Source organism: Uloborus diversus, chromosome 3 (genome assembly GCF_026930045.1).
Source record: "Uloborus diversus isolate 005 chromosome 3, Udiv.v.3.1, whole genome shotgun sequence".
Lineage (NCBI taxonomy): Eukaryota > Metazoa > Arthropoda > Arachnida > Araneae > Uloboridae > Uloborus > Uloborus diversus.
In genome coordinates this window covers 18,119,394-18,145,828 of record NC_072733.1, presented here as the reverse complement: position 1 = coordinate 18,145,828, position 26,435 = coordinate 18,119,394, and the positions used below count along the sequence as shown (strand labels likewise).

At 33.2% G+C, this 26,435-nt stretch overlaps 1 protein-coding gene across 6 annotated transcripts in view; it reads right to left on the bottom strand.

Moving 5' to 3' along the window:
- Window positions 1-26,435, bottom strand: part of LOC129219464 (dihydropyrimidinase-like) — a 182,444-nt gene that overhangs the window by 73,389 nt on the left and 82,620 nt on the right. For 5 of the 6 annotated variants that reach the window (XM_054853859.1, XM_054853861.1, XM_054853860.1 and 2 more), the window contains one exon: window positions 1,501-1,595. In XM_054853859.1, the coding sequence (XP_054709834.1) occupies window positions 1,501-1,595 (95 nt within the window). Of the gene's footprint in view, window positions 1-1,500; window positions 1,596-3,847; window positions 4,015-26,435 lie in introns of those variants that run through there. The other variant, XM_054853863.1, reaches the window with a different exon arrangement.

Below are 26,435 nucleotides of genomic sequence, written 5' to 3'. Positions count from 1 at the left end.
TTTTTCAATGAAATTTCATTTTCGAATAGATAAAATACTACAATTCACGCCTCCCCCAAAATGGGAACAAAAACCACTTAAAAATACTCCCCTCCCCAAGTTTCAATATTGCAACTTGCTCCATGCCCCCCCCCCCCCCCATTGGTGGACTCGTAATAATGATACAGCATATGTTCAAATGCTATATCAACCCTGTTACCTACTCGAACTTTAAACAACAGAAGTCATTTTTGATTATGATATTTTGCTGTAATGAAGTAAAAATTTGTAAGCTGTCCCCTCTGTTACACTTTAGTTTTTACATCTATATAAAATGAGGTTTTGACTTAAAATATTTCTATGAATAATATTTTTACTTTGAAATAGTTTGATTTAGAAAAAAAATACCATGTTTTTTTTTTTTTTTATCTTTAAAGAGCTCCAATTCAGATTTCTACATAAATTATAGTGCTTGTCAAATAAGTGTTCTCATTTTTTGTCCCCTCTATTACATACACATTTAATTAAATTATGGAGGTTAAATGAGGGTGTAGTTTAAATTTTAGGTCAATTTCAAGCATTGTTCCTAAAAATGCCAAAGATGTCTGTATTTTTTACCTTAGAAAGTTTTATGAAATTTTTTAAAGCAAAATCTGTGTCTGATGTCCCCTCTGTTACACTTGCAACTCACCTAAAATGTAATTACATTGATCACTCAATATATGTAATAAAATTTTACAAATGCTTTGAAAGATCAGCTCAGTTTCCAAATGATAACCTTTTCATCATACTTACAATTGCGTTGTGCGAAAACTAATTTCTTTTTCATTGCAAGCATTTTATTTCATTGAAAACTCTCTCGTAACGCTCAATTTACTTTTAATATCATTTTGCAACGTTTTCTATGGTAAGATATGATCTTCGGCCAAGATTAGAAATATTGTTAGAAATCTCAATTGATTCAATCCCCTACCCCCAGAATAACATTTTGTATCAATCCTTAATGACACAAGCCTTTTGTTACATTTTGTCCTTGGTTGTTATATAACGTATCTCAAACCGCAATAATGACGGGGAAGAAATTATCACCGTTGTGATAAAATGCATCTTTTAAGAAATTTTCCTTTCACAAGCAACGATCCATAAAAATTATAGTTCAGTATGTTCCAAAAACAAAAGCATATGCTAAATATTTACTGTAGTAACGAATAAATTCAAAATCTTAATCCTTCAGAATATAGCAAATTACTACATTACTCTTCCAAAATAATTCCTTTTTTTCTATTTAAGAAGTATTTTTAAACCTTTTGCTTAAAAAAAAAATGAAGAATAAATAAATAAATAATCATTCTTTTAGATTTTAGAACTCCTCAAAAGTTTAATTATCATTTTTGTATGCTTATCAACTGAACATATTTCAAACTATGAACAGATGCAGGCTAAAAAACCAATTATAGTTAATGTAATGAACTTTAACTCAAAACGAAACATTAAAAAGAAGTGCTAAGGACAGAAGCTTACTTTATGACGCCATCCTCAATATAAACATCAGCATCAAACATTTGGTCATCATTAACCACTTTGCCACCTTTGATAAGGATCCTAGACTGTGAGCTCTGGAACATAAGAAAAAATTGCTATAATTGATTGATTGTGGGATTTATTAGGCACAGTAGTGCCAGTTATTGAACTTTATTACTTTCAACATTTAAAATTTTCAAAAGTTCTGCATATGAAGAACCAGTGTTAGAAATGAGAATTAAATTTCAGATGTCATGATATTACACCTAGAATAAGTTTTCTAGGCATTTAATATGAAAAATATATATGTACAATTCTTAAAATAAATCAAATATACAATCAGTTATAATAAACTCTTTTTAAATTTTGGTTTGGTGTGATATTTATGCAAAATGTTCTTTTGCACCATCAATAACAGTTGTTGTCAGGTTCTTGTCTACTCAAATGGAATGTTTAAAAAATCAGTCGAAGACATTTTTCTCTGAAGACATTACAAACACTATTTCACCAGCACTATGGTGGGAAAATTTAAGTAAAATTTCTGCAATTGATGGAAACTCTTAAGAGATGTCCGTCCTGCATCAGCAGCATCACCTGAACGTTTTTTTTCTAATTTTTCATTCATCCAAAACAACATTAGAAATAGACTAGGTTTGCAAAAAGCCTCTAAATTAGTATTGTTACAGGATGCTAAAATCCAATGTGGAAGTAGAAGACTAAGAATATGAATAGGATAATGATTTGTAATCTGTGTCTTGTGTAAATATTTATAAAAAAAATCCACTTCATCATCCATTTTTGTAAATTTTCCTCTTTTTTTTTTGCAATCTCTCAAGCTATTATTTACTATCTCAATTTTGATACTTAAAAAAATTGTTTTAAATTTATATTTATGTTTTAAAAATCAGTTCTTCCTATGTGGGAAAGACATAGTATTTCCCAGGACGGTAAATAACGGTTTTTACCATGATATTTACCGGAGGTGGAAGAAACCTTGCCAACCCTTATTTTCAATAGGAAATACCCGGCCGTAAACAATTTTGTACATTTAAAAATGAAATTTTTTTTAAAACATTTTTTTTAAAGAAAAAAGCTTGGATTTCAAGATTCCAAATTTTTGGGTTACATACTGTAGTGGATTTTAGAACTTTGGGAATTTCAGAAAACTAATTTGTGTTGTTACGCTACAAAATAATCTTCATTGTTTTAAAAGAAGGCAAGTTAATATATGTATATGTTTGAGTGTAGAATAGAATAAGATATTGTAATATCTTTAAAAGATGATTCAATGAAGCAAATTTTACAATTCAGGCCTTTTGTTTATTTTTCCTATTAAAGCAATTTCTTGTTTGCTTAAGGTTTTCTGTTAATGACTCATGTTTTTAGCTTTTATTGCCTCCACATATTGCTACAGACATATTATACATGCTGAACAGGCGGATGCAGGATTTTTAAAGGGACAGGCGATTACCTATTTTTGCATGGGTTTTATTACGTATCTTCGTTTGCAAATGTTCATGTTTCAGTCTTCAATTCTTAAACATTTCCAGGGGAGAGCCCGAAAACCTCTCTTCCTCTAACTTTAACAATATCATAGTCTAAAATAGTGTTTTTTGAACCTCAATATCGAAAATTTACCAATGAAACGACCCTCAAGGGAGGAACGATTGCCCCATCGCCCATCCCTTGGTGCAATGGAAAAGATAAAATAAAATATACAAATGATGAAAAAAGACTTTAAAATGCTAGATTTAAAAAAAGGCATACCAAAATGTAAGAAAAGCAAAGCACAGCATAAAAATAATTATAATACTTTTAAACCAATGCAAATTAAACCAGAAAATAAAAAATAGCTTCTTTTTACCATTCGGCGCAATCAGATTATTTCCATTTTAAATTTCTATAAATGTCAATATTTTATCTGTCAAACCTTGAACGAATAGTTTCAAATTTCTGGTCTGTGGATTAGAGAGTGACTGTACCAATAATTTTTAAGCCAATTTTTATTGAATTAGGCATGTAAAAGAAAAATCGAAAAGTTGTTTAAATGTCCTGCTTTAAAGACGATTTGATTTCCACCACTAGAGAAATAAGGTATTTAAAATGCATTGCATGAATGGATTAAGAAAATGATATAATTGCAACTAAAAAGTGTATTTTCTCTCAGAAGAGTTCACATGCAAATATGTCACACGTATCAAAACCTTTATTTAAAAATTCTTAGTGAATCAGAAAATCTTCACATTCTGAAAACACACGAAGTAAATGGCTACATTTTCAAAAAGTTCTCTTTTAACATGGATAAAAAAAGGCTATTTAAAATCAAACAGCAAAAGAAAAAACAAACCTCATTGTTGGATATCGCATTTGATGACATTTCAAAGCTGGTTGTAAAAACAGAAAATTCAAGAACTAAAATATTTTAAGCAAGCGAAAAATCGCATATCACAGCTTATTCACACAAACCGCGAAAATTGTTCCTATGTTACCAGTCACAATCAGAAGAAAAGACGTCTTTCCTCCACCGGTCTTCCCGCGAGAGGAAAAACTTAACGTAGGGAAAAATTGTGGGGAAAAGCAATTTGAAAGAAAATCAGTTACAGTCAGAGTTAAAACAAGGCCCACTATTAAAAACAGGGAGTAGAAAAGAGGAGAAGAATCTCCATCATAACAGTTTGGCGACAAAATTTCTCTTCCCTTTGACGGCGCCAGAGGGCGCCGTCAAACTATACATGTTTACGTGAACAAGTGCGTTTAAAAATAAATAAGACCTGAAAATTTGAAAGAATAAAGTTAACTAGTCGACCCGTGCGGAACTCCGCACTGTGCTTCAAATCGTTTCATAAGGCATTTCGCTCTTTAAGAATTTCAAAGGAAGAACATTATGACGAAGAACCGAAAAAAAAGTAAGCGCAGAAGAGAAGGCATGTAATTTAAAGACATCAGTAACAAAACCTCGTTAAATACAACGTTGTGATAATTTGATCATAGCTCCCCTTTTAATCGTACATATTTTCAATGCAAACATAAATGTCATTAAAAGTGTGACTGAGTGGTGACTCGTGAAAAAGCAATAATTGTGCATGTGAAAAAACAGGTTGTGGCAAATACAGTCCTGCACATGTCAGCATCTGACGGGAAAAAAAGAAACATTAAAGAGATATTTATTGGCACGTATTCGAATTGGCGCCATTCTGACTAACAGCCCGACACCCCAACAAACCTAGCAATTGCGCCTTCCTTTTCGAAAGCTATTCATTGAAGGAATGCGTAGTAAAAAACAGCAAAAAAGCTTTTTCCCAAAAAATAATAATAATAATAAGATCATGCATCTGTGTTTTGTCATTAACCAGCATGATACGATTTAAAATTATTCGCAAAGCATGGAATTTGATTAGAGAATGACGAAGATCTCACGTAGCGATTGAAACAAACATTCTAGAGAAGTAATAAATTTGATTGAAAATAAGTGTTTTTATCTTTGAATATTGAACTATTTCACATAGAAGGTTGCTTTAACCGTTACGGTTTAAATGCCCTCACATGTTTCTCTTTTAATCGAACACTTAAAATTCAAAACCAAAACCAGTTGAACTGAGTCCGTTCTTAAGTGTAATTTTTCGAACGTAGACAAAATGTATTTTTTTTTTTTTTCAGCAGAAAGCAGAGGAGTAGAAAATAATTTCTTGCTAATGAAGTTGATAATACTTTTAATGCTTTATATCGTATTCGCGCGAATGAAAAATTAAAGGTTTACTGAGTGAAACTCATAGTTTTAATCGGGCGTAGTATTTTTTCATTTGTACAAAAGGTCGAACACTGCTATTAGAAACATCTACATTTTAGCATACAATAAAAATGTTTTTCTGCACAAAAAGGATTTCTTTAGGTAAATCTAATACTTTTTTATGCTTACATTATGTTGAGTGGTCTGGATGTAGTCAAAGAACACAGTTCGATTAACAATCAACTTATCCGAATGATAACTGTAGCCTGCATAAAGGAGTCGAAACACCAAGTAGCATTCCCACTGCATTTATTTTATTAGGTGTGTATGTTATGAGCATATGTAATGCGTAATACTAATATAAATTTGATATTATGTCGGACAGCCCAAGCTTGCCCGAAGTTCAGATAGTTTATAGCCGAACGCTCTACCGAAAAAAACTTATCAATTAAACCGAACAACTAAGTCCTGTGCTGTTAAGCTTTATTAAAATATAAACACACACACAGGCTATTTTTTTTTTTTTTTTTTTTTTTTTTTTTTTGCCGAAAGCGACGTAAAAAATTAAAACTGCATTAGAACTTTGCTTTAAAAAATGCATAAGAACTACAGGCAGCATCAAGGTTTTGAAACAGCAAGAGGCGATTTCGAAAACTTGAATTTTCGACCGTAAGTCTTTTTTTCGTCATTGGCCAGCCTGATAAGTTTTAAAATGAGAGGGGATTAATATATAAGATAAGATATTGAAGAAAAATGTTTTTATTTTTGAAAATTTTTACAATTTGTTATCGCAGGCTGCTTAAACCGTTATAACTTAGATGGCAGCACGTGTTCATCATTTAACAGCACGGTTAAAATACAAAATAAATTGAACTATGCTCTTTTTTAAGCGTAGCTTTTCGAATGTAGTAAAAATGTGATAAGCTATTTGTTTTTTAGCAAAAAGAAGAAAAAATATATATTTTACCCTTCAAATTGAGGTAGTATTTTATTTATTTGTACAAAGAGTCAAAAACTCATTAGAAGAATATATATTTCAATATACGATTTATTATTTTTTTTCTGAACAAAAAACAATTCTATTGTAGTCTGAAATCTTAAACCTGTTACTTATATTTTCGCTTACATTATGCTTTAATTTTCTTTCCAGAGCCAAAGCTTCAAAAAAAAAAAAAAAAAAACACGTGCAATTTCGAAGTAATTTAGCACATAATCACTGATTGTTTTCATATCAGCAAGGAGCATTTCCTTCTCATTTATTTTATTCCCTCATAGTTGTTATTCATTTAATTCAGTGTTCATGTAATGCGCGATATTTCTCTAATTTTTTTGTTGCAGATTGTTCGGACGTGGGCCCGAACACGTAATCTCCTGGTTACGAAGAGAACGCTCTGCCGATCAAGCTACTCAGCTCTGTCGGACATAGCGCAAATTAAAGTTATAAGTTTGACCGAAAACCTTATTCTGGTTATTTAAAACAGGTTTTTCGGCTAAAAGAAACAATTTTCAGACCTTGGGTCTATTTTTCGTCAGTAGCCAGCACCATAAGCTATAAAATAAGCCGTAAATCAAAGAAATCGATCAAGAATTGAGGGAAATTTGGCGTAGAAACCAAAAACAGGCTACAGAAATAATATATAAGGATTTTCCCGTGAAAGTTATTCAGAGAAGCATTGAATACTTACAATTTCACTGTAAGTTTGAACTATTTGCATTCGATGCGTATAATTTTTGTTTATGTAGCAATAATTTTGATTGAACTGGCTGTCACTAAGAGGGAAGAGCTTGACGATTCATAAATTTCTCCACTGGACAGAGGAGCCGAGTTTTTACGAGATAAATACATTCCTCTGTTATGCTAGGTAATTGATATTTTATTTCGTATACTGTGTACCTGAATGCTATGGTTAATTTAGCAGTTGCTAACGATATTTCTTGTACATAGTTGTAAATAAATCTCCTGTGCTTTCCCAAGAACTGTGTCGTCATTTAAAGAATTTCTTAAAGTGGCTGGACTCTTAACAATATATAGCATCAGGGCTTTAGGTATTTAATATATACAATATATAATCAGGGCTGAGCTTGATTCTAGTAGGATTCTACTGTAGTGAATGGGAATAAAACAGGCAGATCAAAAACGAACATCAAATGCAGGGGAAATTTAGAAATAATGATGTACACTCAAACCTGTTTTTGAGCGGACGATAGGAACCGCATAAAAAAATCGCATTAAAAAAATCGTTGGTTTACATATCTTCGTCCATTTTAAAAATAAATTCGTCCGTTTTATAAATAAGTTCGTCAATTAAGTCCCAATCTGAGTGAAACTTTCATATACCGCAAAAGAAAAAATTGCACAAAAACAGGTTTGACTGTATTTGTGCACACAGGTTTGAGTGTATTGATAAAATCATAGCCAATCATCAAAAATTAAGGAATTCTTATATATCATTTCTATAGCCTGTTTTTTGTTCCTACGCGAGAACTTCCTCAATTCTTGATCGATTTCCGTGATTTACGCCTCACTTTAAAGCTTGTCGTGCAGGCTAATGACGAAAAATAGATCCACGGTCTAAACACTGCTTTTTTTTCTGCCTAAAAAACTCTGTTTTAAAGCACCGGACTGAGGTTTTGGGTTAAATTTATAAGTTTAACTTGCGCTGTGACAGACAGAGCTAAATAGCTCGATCGACAGAGCGTTCGAATGGTAGCCAGAAGAACGAATGTTCGGGCCCGGCCCGAACGATCTACATCAAAAAATTTGACAAATATCGCGCATTGCATGAATACCGAAAAACAATAAATAAGACAAGTGAAGTAATAAAATAAATGTGAGGGAAACGCTCCTTGCTGGAACGAAAACTTGTTGCAAGCTGTAGCTAAATTAATTCTTAATTGTATGTTCCTTTTTTGTTTTTCACGCTTTGGCCCCGGTCAGAAAACTAAAGCATAATGTAAGCGAAAATATAAGTATCAGGTTTAAGATTTCAGACTACAATGGAAAAGTTTTTTGGTCCAGAAAAAAAAATGTATACAGAAATGTAGCTTCTTCTAATGAGTTTTTGACCCTTTGTACAAAAAAAAAAAAAAAAAAAAAAAAAAACCTAACGCTTTTCATTTAGTTAAACTATGAATATTTATTAGAATACGAAGTAAAACATTAAAATTTCTAACACCTTGTGATTGGTTAAAGAACATTTTTTTCCCTTCATTCGGCATGAAACAAATAGCCAGTCTTATTGTTACCACATTCGAAAAGCTACACTTAAAAACGAGTTTAGTTCAACTGATTTTGTATTTTAACCGTTCGGTTAAAAGATGAACACGTGCTGCCATCTAAGCCATAAAGGTTCAAGCAGCCTGCCATATCAAATTGTAAAAATTTTCAAAAATAAAAACACTTCTCTTCAATATCTTATATCTTACATATTATTTCTGTGGAATATTTTTGTCGGTATGCGAGATCTTTCATATTTCTTGAAGAAATCCCCCCCCCCCACTTTAAAGCTTATCAGGCCAGCTAATGACGAAAAATAGACCTACGCTTTAAAAATCAATTTTTCAGAAACGCCCATTGCTGTTGCAAAACCTTAATGCAGCCTGTAGTTCTTACGTGTTTTTTTTTTTTTATTTATTTATTTATTTATTTTTTAATAAAGCTTAAAAGCACTGGACTTGGTTGTTCGGTTAACTTGATAAGTTTTTTTTTTTCGGTAGAGCGTTAGGCTATTAACTAGTTGAACTTCAGGCCCGCCCGGGCTGTCCGCCATTATAGCTAATTTAGATTAATATTACGCATTACATGTACTCATAACATACAACAGGTAACACACGTAAGGCAATAAAATAAATGCAAGGAATGCTCCTCGGCGTTTCGATTCCTTTATGCAGGCATCAGTTATTATTCAGATAAGTTGATTATTAACCGAAGGGTGTTTTTTTTATAGCTTTGATTCCGTTCAAATAACTAAGCATAATGCGAGAGAAAAAAAAAAGGATTATTAGATTTAAAAATTCAGACTTCAAGGGAATCCTTCTTGTTCAGAAAAACTTTTTCGTTGTATGCTGAAATAAAGATTTTTCTAATAGCATTGCTTGACCTTATGTATAAATAAAAGAAATACTACGCCAAATTTGAGATTACGAGTTTCACCCAGTAAACCTTTAATTATTTATTAGAAAAAGATGTAAAACACTAAAATTACTATCAAATTCATAAGTAAGAAATCATTTTTTACTCCTGCTTTCGGCGAAAAAAATGCATTTTGTCTACATTCGAAAAATTACTTAAAAAAACAGAATCAGTTCAACTGGTTTTGGTTTTGAATTTTAAATGTGCGATTAAAAGAAAAACATGGGCTGCCATTCAAGCCGTTACGGTTAAAGCAACCTGCTATGGGAAATTGTATCAATTTTCAAAAAACACTTATTTTCAATCTAATTTGTTATTTCTCTAGAATGTTTGTTTCAATCGCTACGCGAGATCTTCCTCATTCCTTAATCAAATTCCATGTTATACGAATAATTTTAAAGCGTATCATGCTGGCTAATGACAAAACATGAACGTATGGTCTTTTTTTTAAAAAGATTTATTGCTGTTTTTTTATTACACATTGCTTCAATGAATAGCATTCGAAAATAAAGACGAAATTGCTCATTTGTTTGGAGTGTCGTGCTGATAATCAAAATGGCGCCAGTTTGAATCCGTGCCAAAAAATATTTCTTTAATGTTTCTTTTTTTTTTTTTTTTTTCCGTCAAAGGCTCACATAGGCAGAATTGTATTTGCCACAACCCGTTTTTTCACATGCACAATTACTGCTTTTTCACGAGCACAATTACTGCTTTTTCACGAGCATAATTACTGCTTTTTCACGAGCCCAATTACTGCTTTTTAACACTTTTAATGCTATTTATGTTTGCATTGAAAATACGTACAACCAAAAAGTTAGCGATGATCACATTATCACAACGTTGTATGTAAAGAGTTTTTGTTGCTGATGTTTTCAAATTACCAGCCTTCTTTTGTGTATTTACTTTTTTCCGATTACTTAAATCCGTTTACGTTTTTCGATTCTTCTTCATAATGTCCTTTCTTCGAAATTTAAAGAGTGAAATGCCACATGAAACGATTCGAAGCAGTGTGGAGTTCCGCTCGGGTCGACTAGTAGCTATAAAAAGTGATGTATTTAGGACTAAAAAATTAGGAGGCAGGTCACAAAACCAGTGCCAAACTTCAGTAACAAAGACGTGGAATAAAAATCATTCAGGAACCACTCCAGTACCGTTAAGTTAAAAAAAATCTGCATGCTTGTAGCAAATGAACTTTACAAAAACTCAAGTAAATAACCAAATGATTCAGGGACATCAAGTTACTCATTGGCATTATAATACTTCTAAATAACTATTTACCGGCTCTTTTCTTTTTCTTTACAGTTACTCAAAATATAGAGGAACAAATATGTGCCAAAATTAGTTTTTTAATTGCAGAATTGTAAGTTAACTCAGATTAAAAAGTTAAATTTCCGGACCTTAGTTAAATGCGCGGATTTCCCTCGACCAAAGAGAAGAACGAAATGACTAACTCTATGTATAGATAGTTTTTCTTTTTATTTAACTGTCCCCCCCCCCCCTCCCTCCATCCCAGCATGAATTGCCGTTACATTTTCACATACTCAGCAAATGATTCTTTGCAGTTCCGTAACACGTGTATCGTGTATGCTGTTTTCGTTTAACATTTGTCTGATTTATCTGTGTCTCTTTACTATCTGAAATCATCTGAAAGATTTATCAAGTTGCAGTTTCATTATCAGTTTCATCTCGCTGTATCAGTAGTAAGGCTGATCCGAATCGAAAATGATTTTCTGAACTATCATTTTGGTGCAGGTATGCCAAGGACGTAGCCAGCTCAGTAGTTGGAAGTAGTGACGCTACTATAGTAGCTACATTTTTTAGTGGTTTGTAGTGTAGCGCACTAAAAAAAAAAAAAAAAAAAAGCAGTGTAGTGAGTAGTTCGACACATGAAAAATAATAGTAGTTTCTAGAAATCGCTGAAAACTACTAAATAAACTTATAAAAAAGTAAAAGAATCAAGGTTCAAACGAATTTGACTGGCGCTAATTTTGCATAAGTACATCGGCAGATGCAAAGAGAAATATGACTTATAAAACGAGCTGATGTGTGTATCACATGACTTCCTTTTACGTCAATTTAATGATAATAGTATTGCCTTGGAGTAAGCAAAGAAACACTTTAAATATTTTTGCCGCAAGTTTGTTGCGAACTGAAGCAATAAAACGTTTTATACAGATTAATTTTCCCAATATTGAACATTTTAATGTGATTCAATGGTTAACTCTCTAAATATCGCCAATAGTGGCCAAAATGAAACCAAATTAAAAAAAAGAAAAAAAAAAAAAAACGCCAAATTTGTTTCCAAGTTGGCAAAATAACTTGGCGACCAAACGCTTGGCGATATGTCGCCAAGTGTTTGCCAGGCACTTCAGTTTGCATTGATATTAACAATGATTTCTCTCCAAAAAGGTGTAAAAGACCCTCTTAGGAACATCCGAATGCAACCAAAAAGGGAGGTGCACAACTAGATACCGCTAGGAGTCTACGTACCAAATTTCAACTTTCTAGGACATACCGTTTTTTAGTTATGCGAGATACATACGCACATACAGACGTACATACAGACGTCAAGAGAAAACTCGATGTAATGAATTCGGGGATCGTCAAAATGGATATTTCGGGGGTCTATACGTTTTTAGGCGTATATCCACGTGCGGTCGGGTTGAAAAAAAAAACTCATCATTCATTCGGGGGCGAGCAAAATGGAAATTAAGGCCGATATTTAGGTCAAAATTTTTTCGCGAATACAATACTTCCTTTACTTCGTAAAAGGAAGTAAATACGAGCTGACCTCAGGCATATCATTTTGACGCCAGACGTTCTAGTATATGTTTGCGAATATGAATTGCCATCGTAACTTTCATTTTTCGCCAACATTTGTTTTGAATAGAGCTTGACTTAAAAAGTATATGAATTAGCGACAACCGCCAATGTAGTAACTACTTCGTTTTTTTCTGGCTGCCGAGAATGTCCCGTGAATGAACGTTTTAGATTTCAAAGAGATTAAGGTTCCAATACTGTAAAAGCATTTATTTTTGCGAAAATTAAGATATCAGTAATTTTATAAGTTGTAAATTTCATGAATTTTATATCAACAGATCGAAAGTTGGAAAACAAATATTTCGCGGGGCTAAAATTGTCGTGACAACGACGGGCACGCGAAAATTAAGTCTAGCGATAATATGTGCTTTTACAGTATTCACCAAGTAAAGGAGCTATTGTAAATGTTATAGAAGAGGATGATATGGAACTGCCCTGACTGGCTTACAATAATTACAAGCAATACAGTATCCTCATATGTCGACTTGACCTCATAATAATCGAGTAATCCTCGAGTTTCAACAATGCGACTCGCGATACGGCATGATAATTTGATAATGTGTTTTGGCAATGTGTGTGTAAAAATTTTAGCTTCTTACTCAAATATTAAGAGAGTGCTCAATGACCCTTCAATTTAACATTAGCCGTAGCACAAAAAATGTCACAAATTTAGAAACATTTATTTTCCCCAGCTTTTTTTCTTTTTTTTTTGTAAAAATTTTTTTTTTGCAATGTATATGCATATTACTCGTGTATATTATAATATGTAGCATTGCTTTTTCAGTTCAATGATTTTTTTTAAATCCGCTTCCCTTACTGATGAAGTTTGGGGGAGGGGGTTGAGCACCTACTTTTAGTTGAATTAGGAAGCTAAAATTCTTTCAGTATATTGTTAACCACAAGTCTCAAAATATTGAAGGGTGTCCTGTTATCTAGCAGAAACTTTTTTTTACATGTATTTTTGAACCACCCTACCCTACATATAGCATTTTCACCCAAATGTTACAATAATGAGCAAGGTAAATTAGAAACATTGTCATGACGAAGCAAACGAGAAGCAGGTTATTAAACAGGCCTAGGCACGTCATTTTAAAATTTTCAAGGGAGGGGGCTTAAGTGTACGCACTTAATGCTTATTATATCAAAAAACAACAAAACCCACCCCCACATAAATGTAAATACATTGATTTCTCAAAGCCAGGGGGGGGGGGTCATTGCCCCTCCTAAACGACGAACCGGATTGTGTGAATTTCTGCACGTAGAAGGAATTTAGGTTTGTTATGTATGAAAATAGAAGTTTTGGAGATTCATAAGCTTCGTTGGGGAATTAAGTGTTTTTTTATTATAGAAGATATAGGAATAATGTTTTAAAAACGAAAATAGTCTTGCTCTTTATAAATTATTTGACTTTCAGTCACCTCTGAACTACAGTGAAATTCGACTAACAACAAACTTAAGGAATCGCAAATTTTGTTCGTTGTAACGGAAGTTTCCTTGAAATGGAATTCAAGCAACGTAATATAAATTAAATCGGGACGGAACATTTATGTCGTTGCATTGGTATTCGTTGCAACGAGATTTCATTGTATTTGTCAAATAGTGCCATCTATAAAGTCCTACAAATTTTACTATCAGGTGCTTAGTTAATTCCTTTTTGGTGTTTTCAAGTTTTATTTATCACATATTTAACAAAGTCCAATTATCAATGCATCCAGTCCATCTAGACCCTGTCTATGGAGGCTTATGAGACAACTTGTTATATATATATATATACAGGGTGTTACAGGGGCGTTTCAGAACTCCTAAGAGGGGTAGGGTGCATCCTGACGACTCGAAATCACAAAGCGATGCGGGGTCAGAATTGTTTTCTCGACCCGAGAAATTTGAGATATGCCGGGAGTATTCCTGCCTGTTCGGAGCTCCATGCGCCGAAGATGTGCATTGTAGCTGGTTGAAAAAAACTTCGAACACTTACTCGGACACATTTACCTTTTGCTTTTTTAAATGTATTATTCAAAATATTTTTCACGTGCGATCACATTTTCATTATGGTGCTTCTGTGTACCTCATCGCTTTAAGAAAGCATTTCCGACCCCGCATTGCATTCTGATTTCGAGTCGTCAGGATGCACTCTACTCCTCTTACGAGTTCTAAAACGTTTAACTGAAACACCCTGTATAATATATTTGTTGATAAATGTCCAATTCATAATTTTGCTTTAAAATTTTTTTTTTACCAAACCCAGAGGAAAATAAAAGAAATATCCCATTATACCCTACTCTCTCCTGTATCCTTTTTGTTTGATCTGATATCAAATTTCCTTTCCCTCACATAGAAAAAGGTGCTAGAGAAACTCTCTGGTACTTCCAACTGCGGGAGTTATCATTATTCAAAAGAATAAACAAATCTTGTTTTATCTTGCAAAGTATATCTAAAGAGAAATACATACGTAGTAAAAATAGAAAGAGCGGTTTCTTTTATCGAAAAAATATTTTTTCAAAGGCGGGTTGACACCTTTCACTGTTTGATCATTTCATGATCTAAACTTCAAATGAATAAGGGGCTGTCCACAAATGACGTCAAACTTTTTTTCAACATTTTTGACATCCTCTCCAGTTTGTAATAAAGTGTCATACTTCAACTTATCCCCCCTCAACCCTTTGTTACATGCGTCACGCTATTTTTCATAAACATATTATAATAAAAAATGCGTGATGTCACACTTCTTGTCGCACCCTTCCCCCTTGTCATAAACCGTCACAATTTCACGACCCTCCTCCCCCTCAAAGCGTGACATCATTTGTAGACTTCCCCCTAACCTATCAAGGAGCCATTAAGTCACATAACATACCAACACTTCAATGTCGGTCTTATTTCTGCCCAAATGCAAAGAGCCCACGGGCCAGAATTCCGGTTGCTGATCACCTGGCGGGCCGCAGTTTGAAAAAGTTGAACAATAACCTCTTACATCTTACACAATAACAATTAATAGTTGAATTATTAGTAATAAACAATGGAACAGAAGGATTATAAAACAATGCTTAAATTTTAATGGGAAAACTGAAGCCGATCCGCCTTCGTTGCAAGGGCAGGAATGTCAACATCAATGTGTGTCGTTGTTAGTAGAAGGTCTATCAATGAACAGTCGGAGAAAGAGCTCCTGTGACGATTCTTGATCGAGTTCATCGCCGAAAAAGAACTTTCGCATAAATATATGCTCATAAACATGAAAGTGACGAGAGCAAATTCTCAATTTCTTTTTCGAAATCAACAAAGACCGTAAAGTCAGTGAAGGGGTCTTTATTTTTAACCAATTGCAGGCAGGTTTTGCTTCTCTGAAATGTTTCTCTCTTCCCACCTTGTCTCCCCCGACAACGCGGGGCAATACTATTTTTAGGAATTCGTTTGAACACCAGCGTGCAGAGTAGGACTGCTTGACCTGTAGATGTCCTGTACCTTTTTCTCCCAAGACTATGAAAGAAGTAAAAGAGCGATCAAAAGGAAATTTCGGGGAGCCTGGCTTGACCAAGAATGGTAATCTCGGATGCTTCTTGATACCATAAAATGTCGGAAAAAGAAATATGCTGAATAAGAAGCTGGCGGGCAGCACAATATGTGTTGGCCAGTTGGACAGCCGTGCTGTAGATTATCGTCAAACTGCCAAGTGCGTCTTAAACGAAGCCAACTGCACTTCCTTCGGTTTCTTCTCTTGTCAGCTAAAGCGCGGCGGAAGAGCGGATGACGTCACTTCCTGAGTCACTTTACGTCACACTCGCATGAACTTTAAAAATTATTTTTTAAAAAAAACTACTTATCGTATCGCAAAAATTTTTTCACCGACGATGTTCAAAAATGTTATTCTATCATATAAAAATATAATTGAAAAACCGAAAATTACCCTATTGGTAAAATGAGAAATGGTTTGCTATTTTCACGTAGTGCACCCAACCCCCCCGAAAAAAATGCACCTTGACCCGCCGAAACTGCCAGAGGTATAATCAGAATGTCACTATGCAGAATTTTAGTTTTTCTATTTTTTTTTTTTTTTCATAATTGGGAATCAAAAAATACCTATAACCCCAAAGTTTCACCTTCCTCTTTTTTAATCGCGAATTTCGCAATTATCAAAATACCCCTGCAAAAGAATCAAAGAGCGAAATTGAAAATCATTGCAAAAGCCTTGCTTAAACTATTCAAACATTTATTTGTTAACCGATGTAATGTTAACCGATTTGCAAGCCGATAGGAATAAATAAAAATTTTAAATCTTTGAGAGCTTTTCGATGTTTTACCAAAGCGTCGCGTCATTTTGACACTTGGTAGCCAAAAAAATTCTAGAAAGAGACACACTAGTTACCTATCGGTATGATACATACATAACGACCTGTTCTCATACCTGCCAAATACACATAAATATTTTATGAAAATCGGTCAAGCCGTTTTGGAGGGGTTAAAATATAAACACCGTGACATGAGAGTTTTATGTATTAGATTTTTTGACTTTTTTTGTATTTCTTTAAATTGCTGTTTAAAATACCTATATTCCCAAAATTTAACCCCTCCTACCCCCCCCCCCCCCGCCATCTTTTCGTTTTTTAATCGCGAATCTCTTTATTACCAAAATATTTCAACAAACGATTCGAAGAGCGAAACTGAAAACCAGAGCAAAAGCCTTGTTTAAATAAGCTTCAAACATTGTATTTGTTACAAATAAAAATGGCAATGAATAAAATATCAAATCATTGAGAGTTTGATATTTTACGGAAGCGTCTCGAAAAAAATTCTAAAAAGGAGCTTCCTATTTATAGGAATGGAATTCTTAAGTAATCTTACTTTAGAAATCGCAACTGTTCGGTTATTTGATTTTGAAATAGAATTTCTAACGTTGCATCTTAGGTTTACAATAACATACAACGCGAAAATTTCATAAAGAGGAATCAATACATCAGTCTCTGTTTAAGGGTTTTCCCCCCTTCCCATGAAGGGAGGGGGATTTGAAAAAAATAAAAATGCCGGAGTCGGACGTTTCAAAATCCAGGAGTCGGGTTCGGAGTCGGGCCATTTTTCTTCCGACTCCGCAGCCCTGGTTTTATCTTGTTTCCTGCAAAATGTTTTTCTTCTGTTGCTGGGATGGAAAGGAGTGGAGCTGAAGGAGCGGGGGAGAACATTCAGTAGTTAGGCTTCACGTAATCTCTGTTGAGTGTTTTTTCTTATCAGCTCAATAAGAGATTACGTGAATAACTTTTGTCAACGATGTGGAAGAGAAAGAGAAAGAGGACAGGAAGATGAATATATATTTTGATCACATCTTGAGTATTAATGGTCCAACCAGGTTACAGAAAGAACGGTGGAGATTGTCTGCTTAATCTTCTTCATAAAATGGCATTTAAATTTGAATTTGAAATTAGTGTAGTACGAAAAGGAAATGTTGCTAATTTGTCAATATCCTCTCCAGTAAAATGGACAAGATTTTATGGCAGTAAAATTTCATAAATGAGTCTAAACTTATCTTTCTAAAAATTAGCTCCCCCCTCTCCCCAAGAGTTAACCACTTATGTTTCTTAATTGCTCCACTTTTCACTAGTCATGCAAAAATTTCCAAATAAGGGGCACAAACAATGTGAGCAGCTTTTTAAAATTTAATTCTGTATTATATTTTAATAATTACGTACTTTAATTTTAATAAATGTATGGATTAATTTAAATTACTTGGAAACTTGTTAAGCATATATTTTTACAACTCAAAACATGTTATTAACTGCGTGTTAAAGTTCATGTTCTCCATTGTTAAGAAATGTTGCAATCTAGTAACAGCAGGGATTCTCAACCTTGCAAGCTCTGCGCATCGCGCCCTCATTTGAATATTGATGTGAGGTCACTTCCTCCTCCTCCCATGTTCTCGCCAATAAATAGTTAAGACGACGGAGCTTTTTCAAAATTTGAAAATCACAGTACATAAAAAAAAACATTGTATTTGAAATAAAACTTGCATTGAAACATTTTTTATTTTTGCGGTAAATTGTGCCATCAAAAAAAAAAAAAAAAAAGTGGAAAATTTTCACTTTTTTCTTTAACGGAGCAAAGTGAAAAACGAAATATTTTTCGAATGAAATATTTTCTATTCGATTGTGAAAAGTATTGTTACAAATTCTGTGAATAGTAATTATTTTTATGATTAATGTGTTGTAATCTGGCTAAATTGAGCGTTTATTCCATTATCTTTCATCTAAAATTGTCTTAGTAACGTAACCTGTAAATAGTTGCTCGTAATGAATATACAACCACCTTACATTCGAATGAAGTATATGGTCTCTCCATTTCTGAACGATAAGATTTGCGAATGGAGTAAAAAGAAAATATGAGAAATTGGTAGAAAAAGGTAGGATTTTCTGGATATTTCTTTGCCGAGTATAAAGCCGTTTGGCATTTGAACGAGAGTGAGTTTTTGCTTGTGAATCGTATCAGCCATGCGCTGGAGAGCATGTATTTCACTCCGTGTGTATTAGCTTTTGCGCTGTGTTTTTGCGTATTTTGAAGTAAATACGTGTGTGGCCGTTGAGTTTACGGTGTTAATTGATATTTGCCTAATTGCTATGGTTAATTTATCACTTGCTAACGATATTTTTTGTACATAGTTGTAAATAAATCTCCTGTGTTTTCTCAAGAACTGTGTCGTCATTCAAAGAAAGTGAAGTTGCACCGAACGTGTAACAGTATTTTTGAACAACTTACGAAGCGAATAAAAAAGATAATGAAACAATAAACAAATAAATAAATAAGTTAATTAATACATGAGTGAAAATTAATGAGTGAATAAAATAGTGAATGAATAACAAAATTAGTGAATGAATGAAATAAAAAGTGAATTATTAAACAAAGCGACGTAAGTAAATTATTTAATAAATGAATACGAAAGTGATTTAGTAAATGATTGAATGAGTAAACGAAATGAACTATTTCCCTTTGCACCATCCACTTTGCTCCGCATTCACTTAACAAATTGTGAACAATATTAAAAATATAAATAAGTTAAACAATAGCTAAATAAATACTGCACCGAATATTAGAAGATCCCAATTCCCAATTTATGTTTAAAATGTTAATAAGAACTTTATCATTTGATAATATGAAAATAATTTTTGACTTACAACAAAATATTACAATTTGAGAATCCATTTCTGAAAATTGCTTGTATGACACGGGTGCCCACCGGGGGGGGGGGGGGGCTTGGCGCAAACTGCGTCATTAAAATTTTTAGGGGGTTGTTTTGAGGGTAGTTTTTCTCATTTTTTATGGAATGGCTCTTGCTTTCGGGGGGGGGGGGGGGTCTTCGTGATATTTAGAGGGAGGTGAGCCCTTGCTTTTAGGGTGGTAGGCATTCCTGTGTATTATCAATGCTTTGATTTGCAGATGTATTTTTTTCTTGACTGGAATAGCCTACATATGTTACTACATAGTTAAAATATTACTAGGTAAGTGGCGCTAAAAGCGGAGTAAATATTTCACCATTTCACTTTGCCCCACATTTCCCTACTACAACTGGAATTTTGAACTGAAGCTGGTTCGGAGATCTGAAACTGGCAATTAAATGAAAAAATGAAAAAATAGGGAGTTTCGTAAACAGAATTAAAAATTCTTACGCACCAATCATTATTCAGAGACACGAAATCAAAAAAAATTAAAGAACTATATACAGGGTGTTCCGTTTTAACCTGCAAGACCTTTACTTTTGCAACCGTTAGTCCTAGATGTATACTTCCAATTGCAAAAATGTTCAAAATCAGATGCAGAGTTAAGATGTTGAAAGAATGAAGCAAAAATAAAAATGAGTCAAAAAATACGAAATTTAACTTTGTATACGGGTCCTACGTCCCCCAACTAATATTTAGAGAAATTATCCCCATTGAAAATTATTACTAACACAAAAAACTTGACATTTGTGCGACCAAAACTGATGGAGATATTCTAGTTTAAAGTTTTAAGGGACCATTCAGAAGATAATAGTGGAAATTATCTTTCTTTCAGAAGAATGATAGGTCGTCAAAGTTAGAAAAACAAGGTATTAATATTTTTCATTGCTATTCAAAAATAAATGCAAATGTTATGCTGTGATATGCAAAAACACACTACAAAACCTCGAATAATTTGAAAAATCACACGCTATGCAATTTTAAACACTCGTTAACCACTATATTTCCCCCCAAAAGGTGTTACTGACGGCGAGTGAAAAGTGGTGTAAGTCACAAAACGCTGCGTTTCACATCTCGGTGAACATTGGTCGAACTGATTTCAAACTTTTTGTTTTAGTAATTTCATTCAATGGAGATTATTTCCCTAAACATAAGTTAGAGGACCTGGGGACGGTATAAAAATTTAAAATTTTGTATTTTTTGACTCACTTCAAACTCATTTTCACTTCAAACTTTTAATATCTTATCCCTGCATCTGATTTTGAACATTTTTGCAATTAGAAGTATACATCTAGGACTAACGGTGGCAAAAATAAAGGTCTTGCAGGTTAAAACGGAACACCCTATATATAACATAATTTGAGGTAGTCTCGGACCGAAGTGACGTCGGCATGCAATGCTAGTAGTCACTTTCACAATATCAACGGGAACACTGTCGTTTGTCGTTGACAAGTTTTTGATTATTGGGTTGTAACTGCGACAAAGCACACCTTAAATCACTTTAAAATATCCAACCTTGCTCGTTATTTTGATTTTATCTATGCTACTACTTAAAATCCAGATTTAGAGATCTGTGGATTAAAACTGCACTGAAAGGCGTTAATGTCGAAAATACTTACAACTGCAAAACTACGCAATTATTATAAATTTTACTTTGTGCTTTATATATTCACACTTCAAGCCTGTCTTGAAATTCTTCCATACCTCCCAGGGAGGCGGGAGGTATGGAAGGAACTCCTCCCCTTCTAGTATGAATTTAAAGGCAAAAACTAGAATACCCAAAAAGCATGCCAGAAAGCTTGACCCAAACGATAACACTGCTTCAAAGACTTCGAAACAGTCCTTTTGTAACCCGAAATTTCTCCACAAACGTTAATAAGACGTGGAAGTACATGTTTTGAAATAGCGCCATAATTTTTTTACAATTTTCTGATATTTTCCAGCATTAGAACAGAAATATACATTTCCCCTATACTGCCGAAAATTACCGTATTACCCCGCATTATCCGGCACGCCGGAAAAAAGCAAGGTTGACCAACATGCCAGGAAATTCGAATTTTCTGGCATGCCGGATTATTCGAAGTTTATTTTGCAACAAAATAAAAGTAAATTTCCTCATTCAGTTCCAATGAGAAAGCAAACTGCTATAAGGAAAATAAAAATAAAATAAATCCCGAAAGCAACCTTCTTTCGAAAAAAAAGTCTATTTCATATAATATGTGATTGATATTTATGGTAGGTCATTATTAATGGATTTAATTATATGCCAATAAAGTAATCAATTCAGAAGCAATCATCGCTACTGTCATTTGTTCATAATTTTTTTAAATAAATTATTTTAAATTCCTTTTAGAGAGGTAAGTTTAATTTTCTTTATTGAATATAGCTATGGTAATTTTTTTAGCACTGGTTTAGGGGCTGTAACTTACTGCTTAAATGTTTACATACTTAGTTTTAATTTAATTTTTATAAAATTATTCGTTATTAAACAGTATTTTTCTTGTTAAAATAACAAATAACAGAGTTAGTAAATATTTTTACAAAATTGAACTGTTTATTAATACTAATAAGATATGTATAGAACTTACATTCATTTTTAAATTCAACATATATTTTTATAGTATTATTTTTTTTTCCTAACCTCCATTTTTTTGGCATGCCGGAAAGGACCAAGCAAGTGTTATTGAAAATCTGCTGACCCCCGAATTTTGCGGCATGCCGGATAATGCGGGGTAATACGGTACTAGTTGATAGCTTTTAATAACTCCAGTTTGCCCTTTTTATACATTTTTAAAATCATTTTTAATTCAAAAATTTGAACATACATTTTAAGCATTAAAAAATTATACGAATAAAATAAGAAAATGAATTATCAATTTTGTTACTGTAGTTCATTATACTTTGCTTATAGGACATCAACTCAGAAGTTCAGAGTTTTAAGGTAAGTTTTGGCTTCGTTTCTATTTAGTGCTGTTTTTCTTGGATCTAAATCCTGCCTTCTTATACTACAAAGTGTCAAGAAGCTGCATTGCACACGTAAATTGTTAACGCAACTGTTTGCTTAAAGTGTAAAAATATTTCTCGTGGTCATGAGTTGTGTTGCGCATTTATTCTTTTAAAGAGTCATCAAATAAATTTATATACAGTGAAGCACCGTTTATACGTTTTTGAAGGGACTGTATGGGAAAACGTTACAATAGGTATAGGTTAATGTGCATTATACTTTGCAGGGACGAATTTAAAAAACGTATAAAAGAAAAATGTATAAACAGTGCTTCACAGTATATGTATCTATCTATATATTTATATATACATACATATATATATACACACACACAGTGAAGCACCGTTTATACGTTTTTGAAGGAACTGCATGAAAAAACGTATAATAGGCATACATTAATGTGTATTAGAATCTGCAGGATTTAAATTAAAAAACGTATAAAAGATAATCATATAAACGGCGCTTCACTGTATATATATCGTAGGGGTAAAACAATGCTTTTAAAGTTAGTCTTTGTCTCTTAGTAATAAATGTAACTTTTTCATAAATTATAGAAAATTTGCTTAATATTTTTTGTACATTTCTTTCGGTGAATAAATTTCTTTTAAAAAGCAAATGGCTCCTTGTATGGGAACAAAAAATAATCGGATTTGCTATTTTTTTTTATCGAATCGACTTTTTGCATCGGCTTGCATACTGAGATTCAAAATGATGCGAGATGTATTTGAACATTTTACGTAAATTGAAACATTAAGAATTGGATTCCATTACGTTATTTGAAAATAGAGTTACATACCGAGATTTGAAATGAGATTCAAAACCCCTAGATATATCTCACCATTTTACATAACTAAGCGGGGTCCCTTATGTTTTTCGATAATTTGTTTCTCGTGTCAGTTCGCGTACCGATGTTTGAGATTAAAAATATAGAGATGTACCATAACGTTTCACATAAACTCATCCATTAATGTCATTTATTTTAGTTCGAATATTACCGAAGTAAAACAAAAATTGTCTTAAAAATTGTTAAACTAAAAAGTCTTATTTTTGGAAAGAGTTTATACGTCTATATCATATTCACAACGTCTCATTAAGAGCCAGTTTTTTTTATAGATCAGGCAGGCTGGATAGTTGGCATTTTTGATTTTGCTGAAATTTTCACGATATGTCCCTTATTTAAAACTACTAAACACGTGTTGTTTTATTTTTGCGAAAAAAAAAATTTCTTCAAGTTTTTGGACGTTAAAGTTGGACTTAGTTCGTTTTTTCAAGAAAACGTAACAATTTGCATAGGCCAATACTTTTTACTTTAAGAGTTAAACGTGGCAGTGGCAATTATTTTTTGTCCTACTATATCCTCGATATCTGGTCGTACATAATTAGTTGTGGTTGATTCCTTACGCAAAGGTCAGGGGTCGCTCAAAGTTGTACGAAAAAAAGTTTTTTTCTGCAACTTTGACCGTCAAAATCTTCTTGCACCAACAGTGAGCCACAGAAGTATATATTTCAGTAAATACATACCACAGAGTAGTATCCAAAAAGAGAAAGATTTGTGTGGCTGACATTTGGCGCACTGGAATATTTGACTCTGAAATTGAAGAAATCACAAAATTGCATGACTTTCAAGGTCATTAATTTCTTGCGCCAAGAGTCAGCAGATATGAAACTACTTGTAGAAGAAGCATTTCGTGACATAGAAACATAATCAGTTAACAGACCTATGGCTACTGTTTCAACTTTTACATAATTTGACTCGAAACTTTGCTCAACGAGTGTCTCTTGGCGCTTGTGAAAAAATGCCAATTACCTGCTTTTAAGTATTATTACTATTATTTGCAACAATATTACAATTAATTTTCATAAACTAACTAAAATGATAACAAAAGACAATGCATACTTGGAAACAAATTGAAAATTTAAATCCATAAACTACTCAGTATGCAACAAAAACTCTATTAAATAAATACTAGTGTGAATGAAAAGTAAAAAGAGAAATAACAATGTCAAATAGCACAAATTACAGATTACTGCACGCACGTGTTTCGGCGTGACAAGAACCGCCTTTTTCAAAGCAAAAGACATCAGCTTATGGATGAAAAGGGATCCGACGAAAGACATGCCCTTTTGTTGGATGTCTGTCTTATCATTTCTTTCAATGTGCTTTCTGGGGATAATTTTATACCGGTTCCTTTCCTTTCATGAAAGTACATTGTAATCGTGCGTCTTTTATTTATAGGAAAAGCTCGTTTTTTTCTGTTGAACAGAGCCTAAACCGATTTGAAAGACATTCAAATTCGTGGTTCTTTTCAAAAGGTTTTTTGGTTTAGTTTGGACTATACTACACTCAAGCAGATTCATAATTCTCCAATGGAATTTCCTGATCAGAACAAGTTATTAATGAAAAAGGAAAGAAGAGATGTTTCAAGAAAAATCGCCTGGCCAAGTAGACAAATATCGAGGATCTAGTAGAACACAAAATAATTGCCAGTGCCACGGTTCACTCAAAGTAAAAAGTATTGGCCTATGTAAATTGGTACGTTTTTTTTTTTTTTTTTTTTTTGAAAAAACGAACAAAGTTCAACTTTGACATCCAAAAACTTGCGAAAATAAAAAAACAGCGTTTAGTAGTTTTAAGTAAGGGACATATCCTAAAAATTTCAGCAAAATCAAAAATGTCAACTATCTAGCCTGCCTGATCCTTAAAAAAAACTGGCTCTTAAAGCCCCAGAACATTTGAATGTAAAAATACGAAAATCACACCCACATTACTGACTTAAAATGCATTTCAAAACTATTTTTGTGCTCTGTGCCTAATTGATATGCAATACTTATACGTGCTTATAAGAAACAGCAGTAATTAGTATTTTTAATATTATTCGAAACATTTTACTTCTGTATCAAATATTACAAGAAAAATAAGCCTTCATAACCTGAAAGAGATGAAAAATAGTAAAAATAAATTCTCAAACAGTCTTGATATAAAGAAATTTCAGAGCCACAGTACCAGCATACGGAATAAGTTGCCTTTACTGCATTCTGAAATACCTTAATCGTCTCCTTTTCATCTTGCCCAGCATATTAGCATAAAGATACCATTTTCGATTATGAGAGGAAATCCAATTCGATTTGGTCTAGAAGCACAATGCTGTTGCTCTTCCATTCTCCCCATCATTAGAATTCCATTATGTTGCCAAAATATTTCTTCCTAGTTTACTTTGCGTACTCATGATTCATAATGTTATCGAATTCTCCATATAATTTATGCACAATAGAGTCCCTTTCTCTTTCAACTGAGCCTCATTAATCGAAAAAATCTTTTAATCCGATAAATATCAGGATTAACAATGGCAACTCGTCACGTGGCGACTGAGTATAAAAGTGGCAACCGCTAGCGCAGCCAGAAATACCTTCTAGAGGGTTTTTTTTTATGAAAAAATACCTCCTGGGGGGTTTTTTGATCATAAATACCTTTTGGAGGGAGTTTTTTGATGAAAAATACCTTCTGTAGGGGATTTTTTGATCAAAAATAACTTCTGAAGTTTTTTTTAAGATTAAAACAGCCCTTTCATAAGCATAAACTACTGTATTAGAATTTGCATTTATGTTAAAACCAATGGCTCTGGGGGTTGTTTTCACCCCCCCCCCCCATTCGCTGCGCCACTGGTGGCAACTAAAAATTCTTGTAGCATTCGCTATTCGGTCGGTCGTCACTCTCCAGAATCGTTCCTGTGTTACATTAGTCCCTTTTTACCTCCAGAGAGCTTTCAACCCAACAGCTTATCTTCACCACGTATGGAATGTTGAGTGGAATTAATTTACTTTAAGGTTTTTTCTTTTTGTTCTTTGCTAAGAAGTTATGGATGAGTGAAATAAGGCACGAAAGTGTGAATAATAACTTTAAGTTATCAGAAAACATATCTCTTAAAAATGAAAGAATTTCTTTTTTGCGTAATTAACCCTAATTATGTAATTTGCGTCAATACCGTTAATTAAACTTATTAACCTTTATTTAAACTGACAGCTTTCAACTTCCATCAAAGCATAAAAATTAATTTTTTGTTT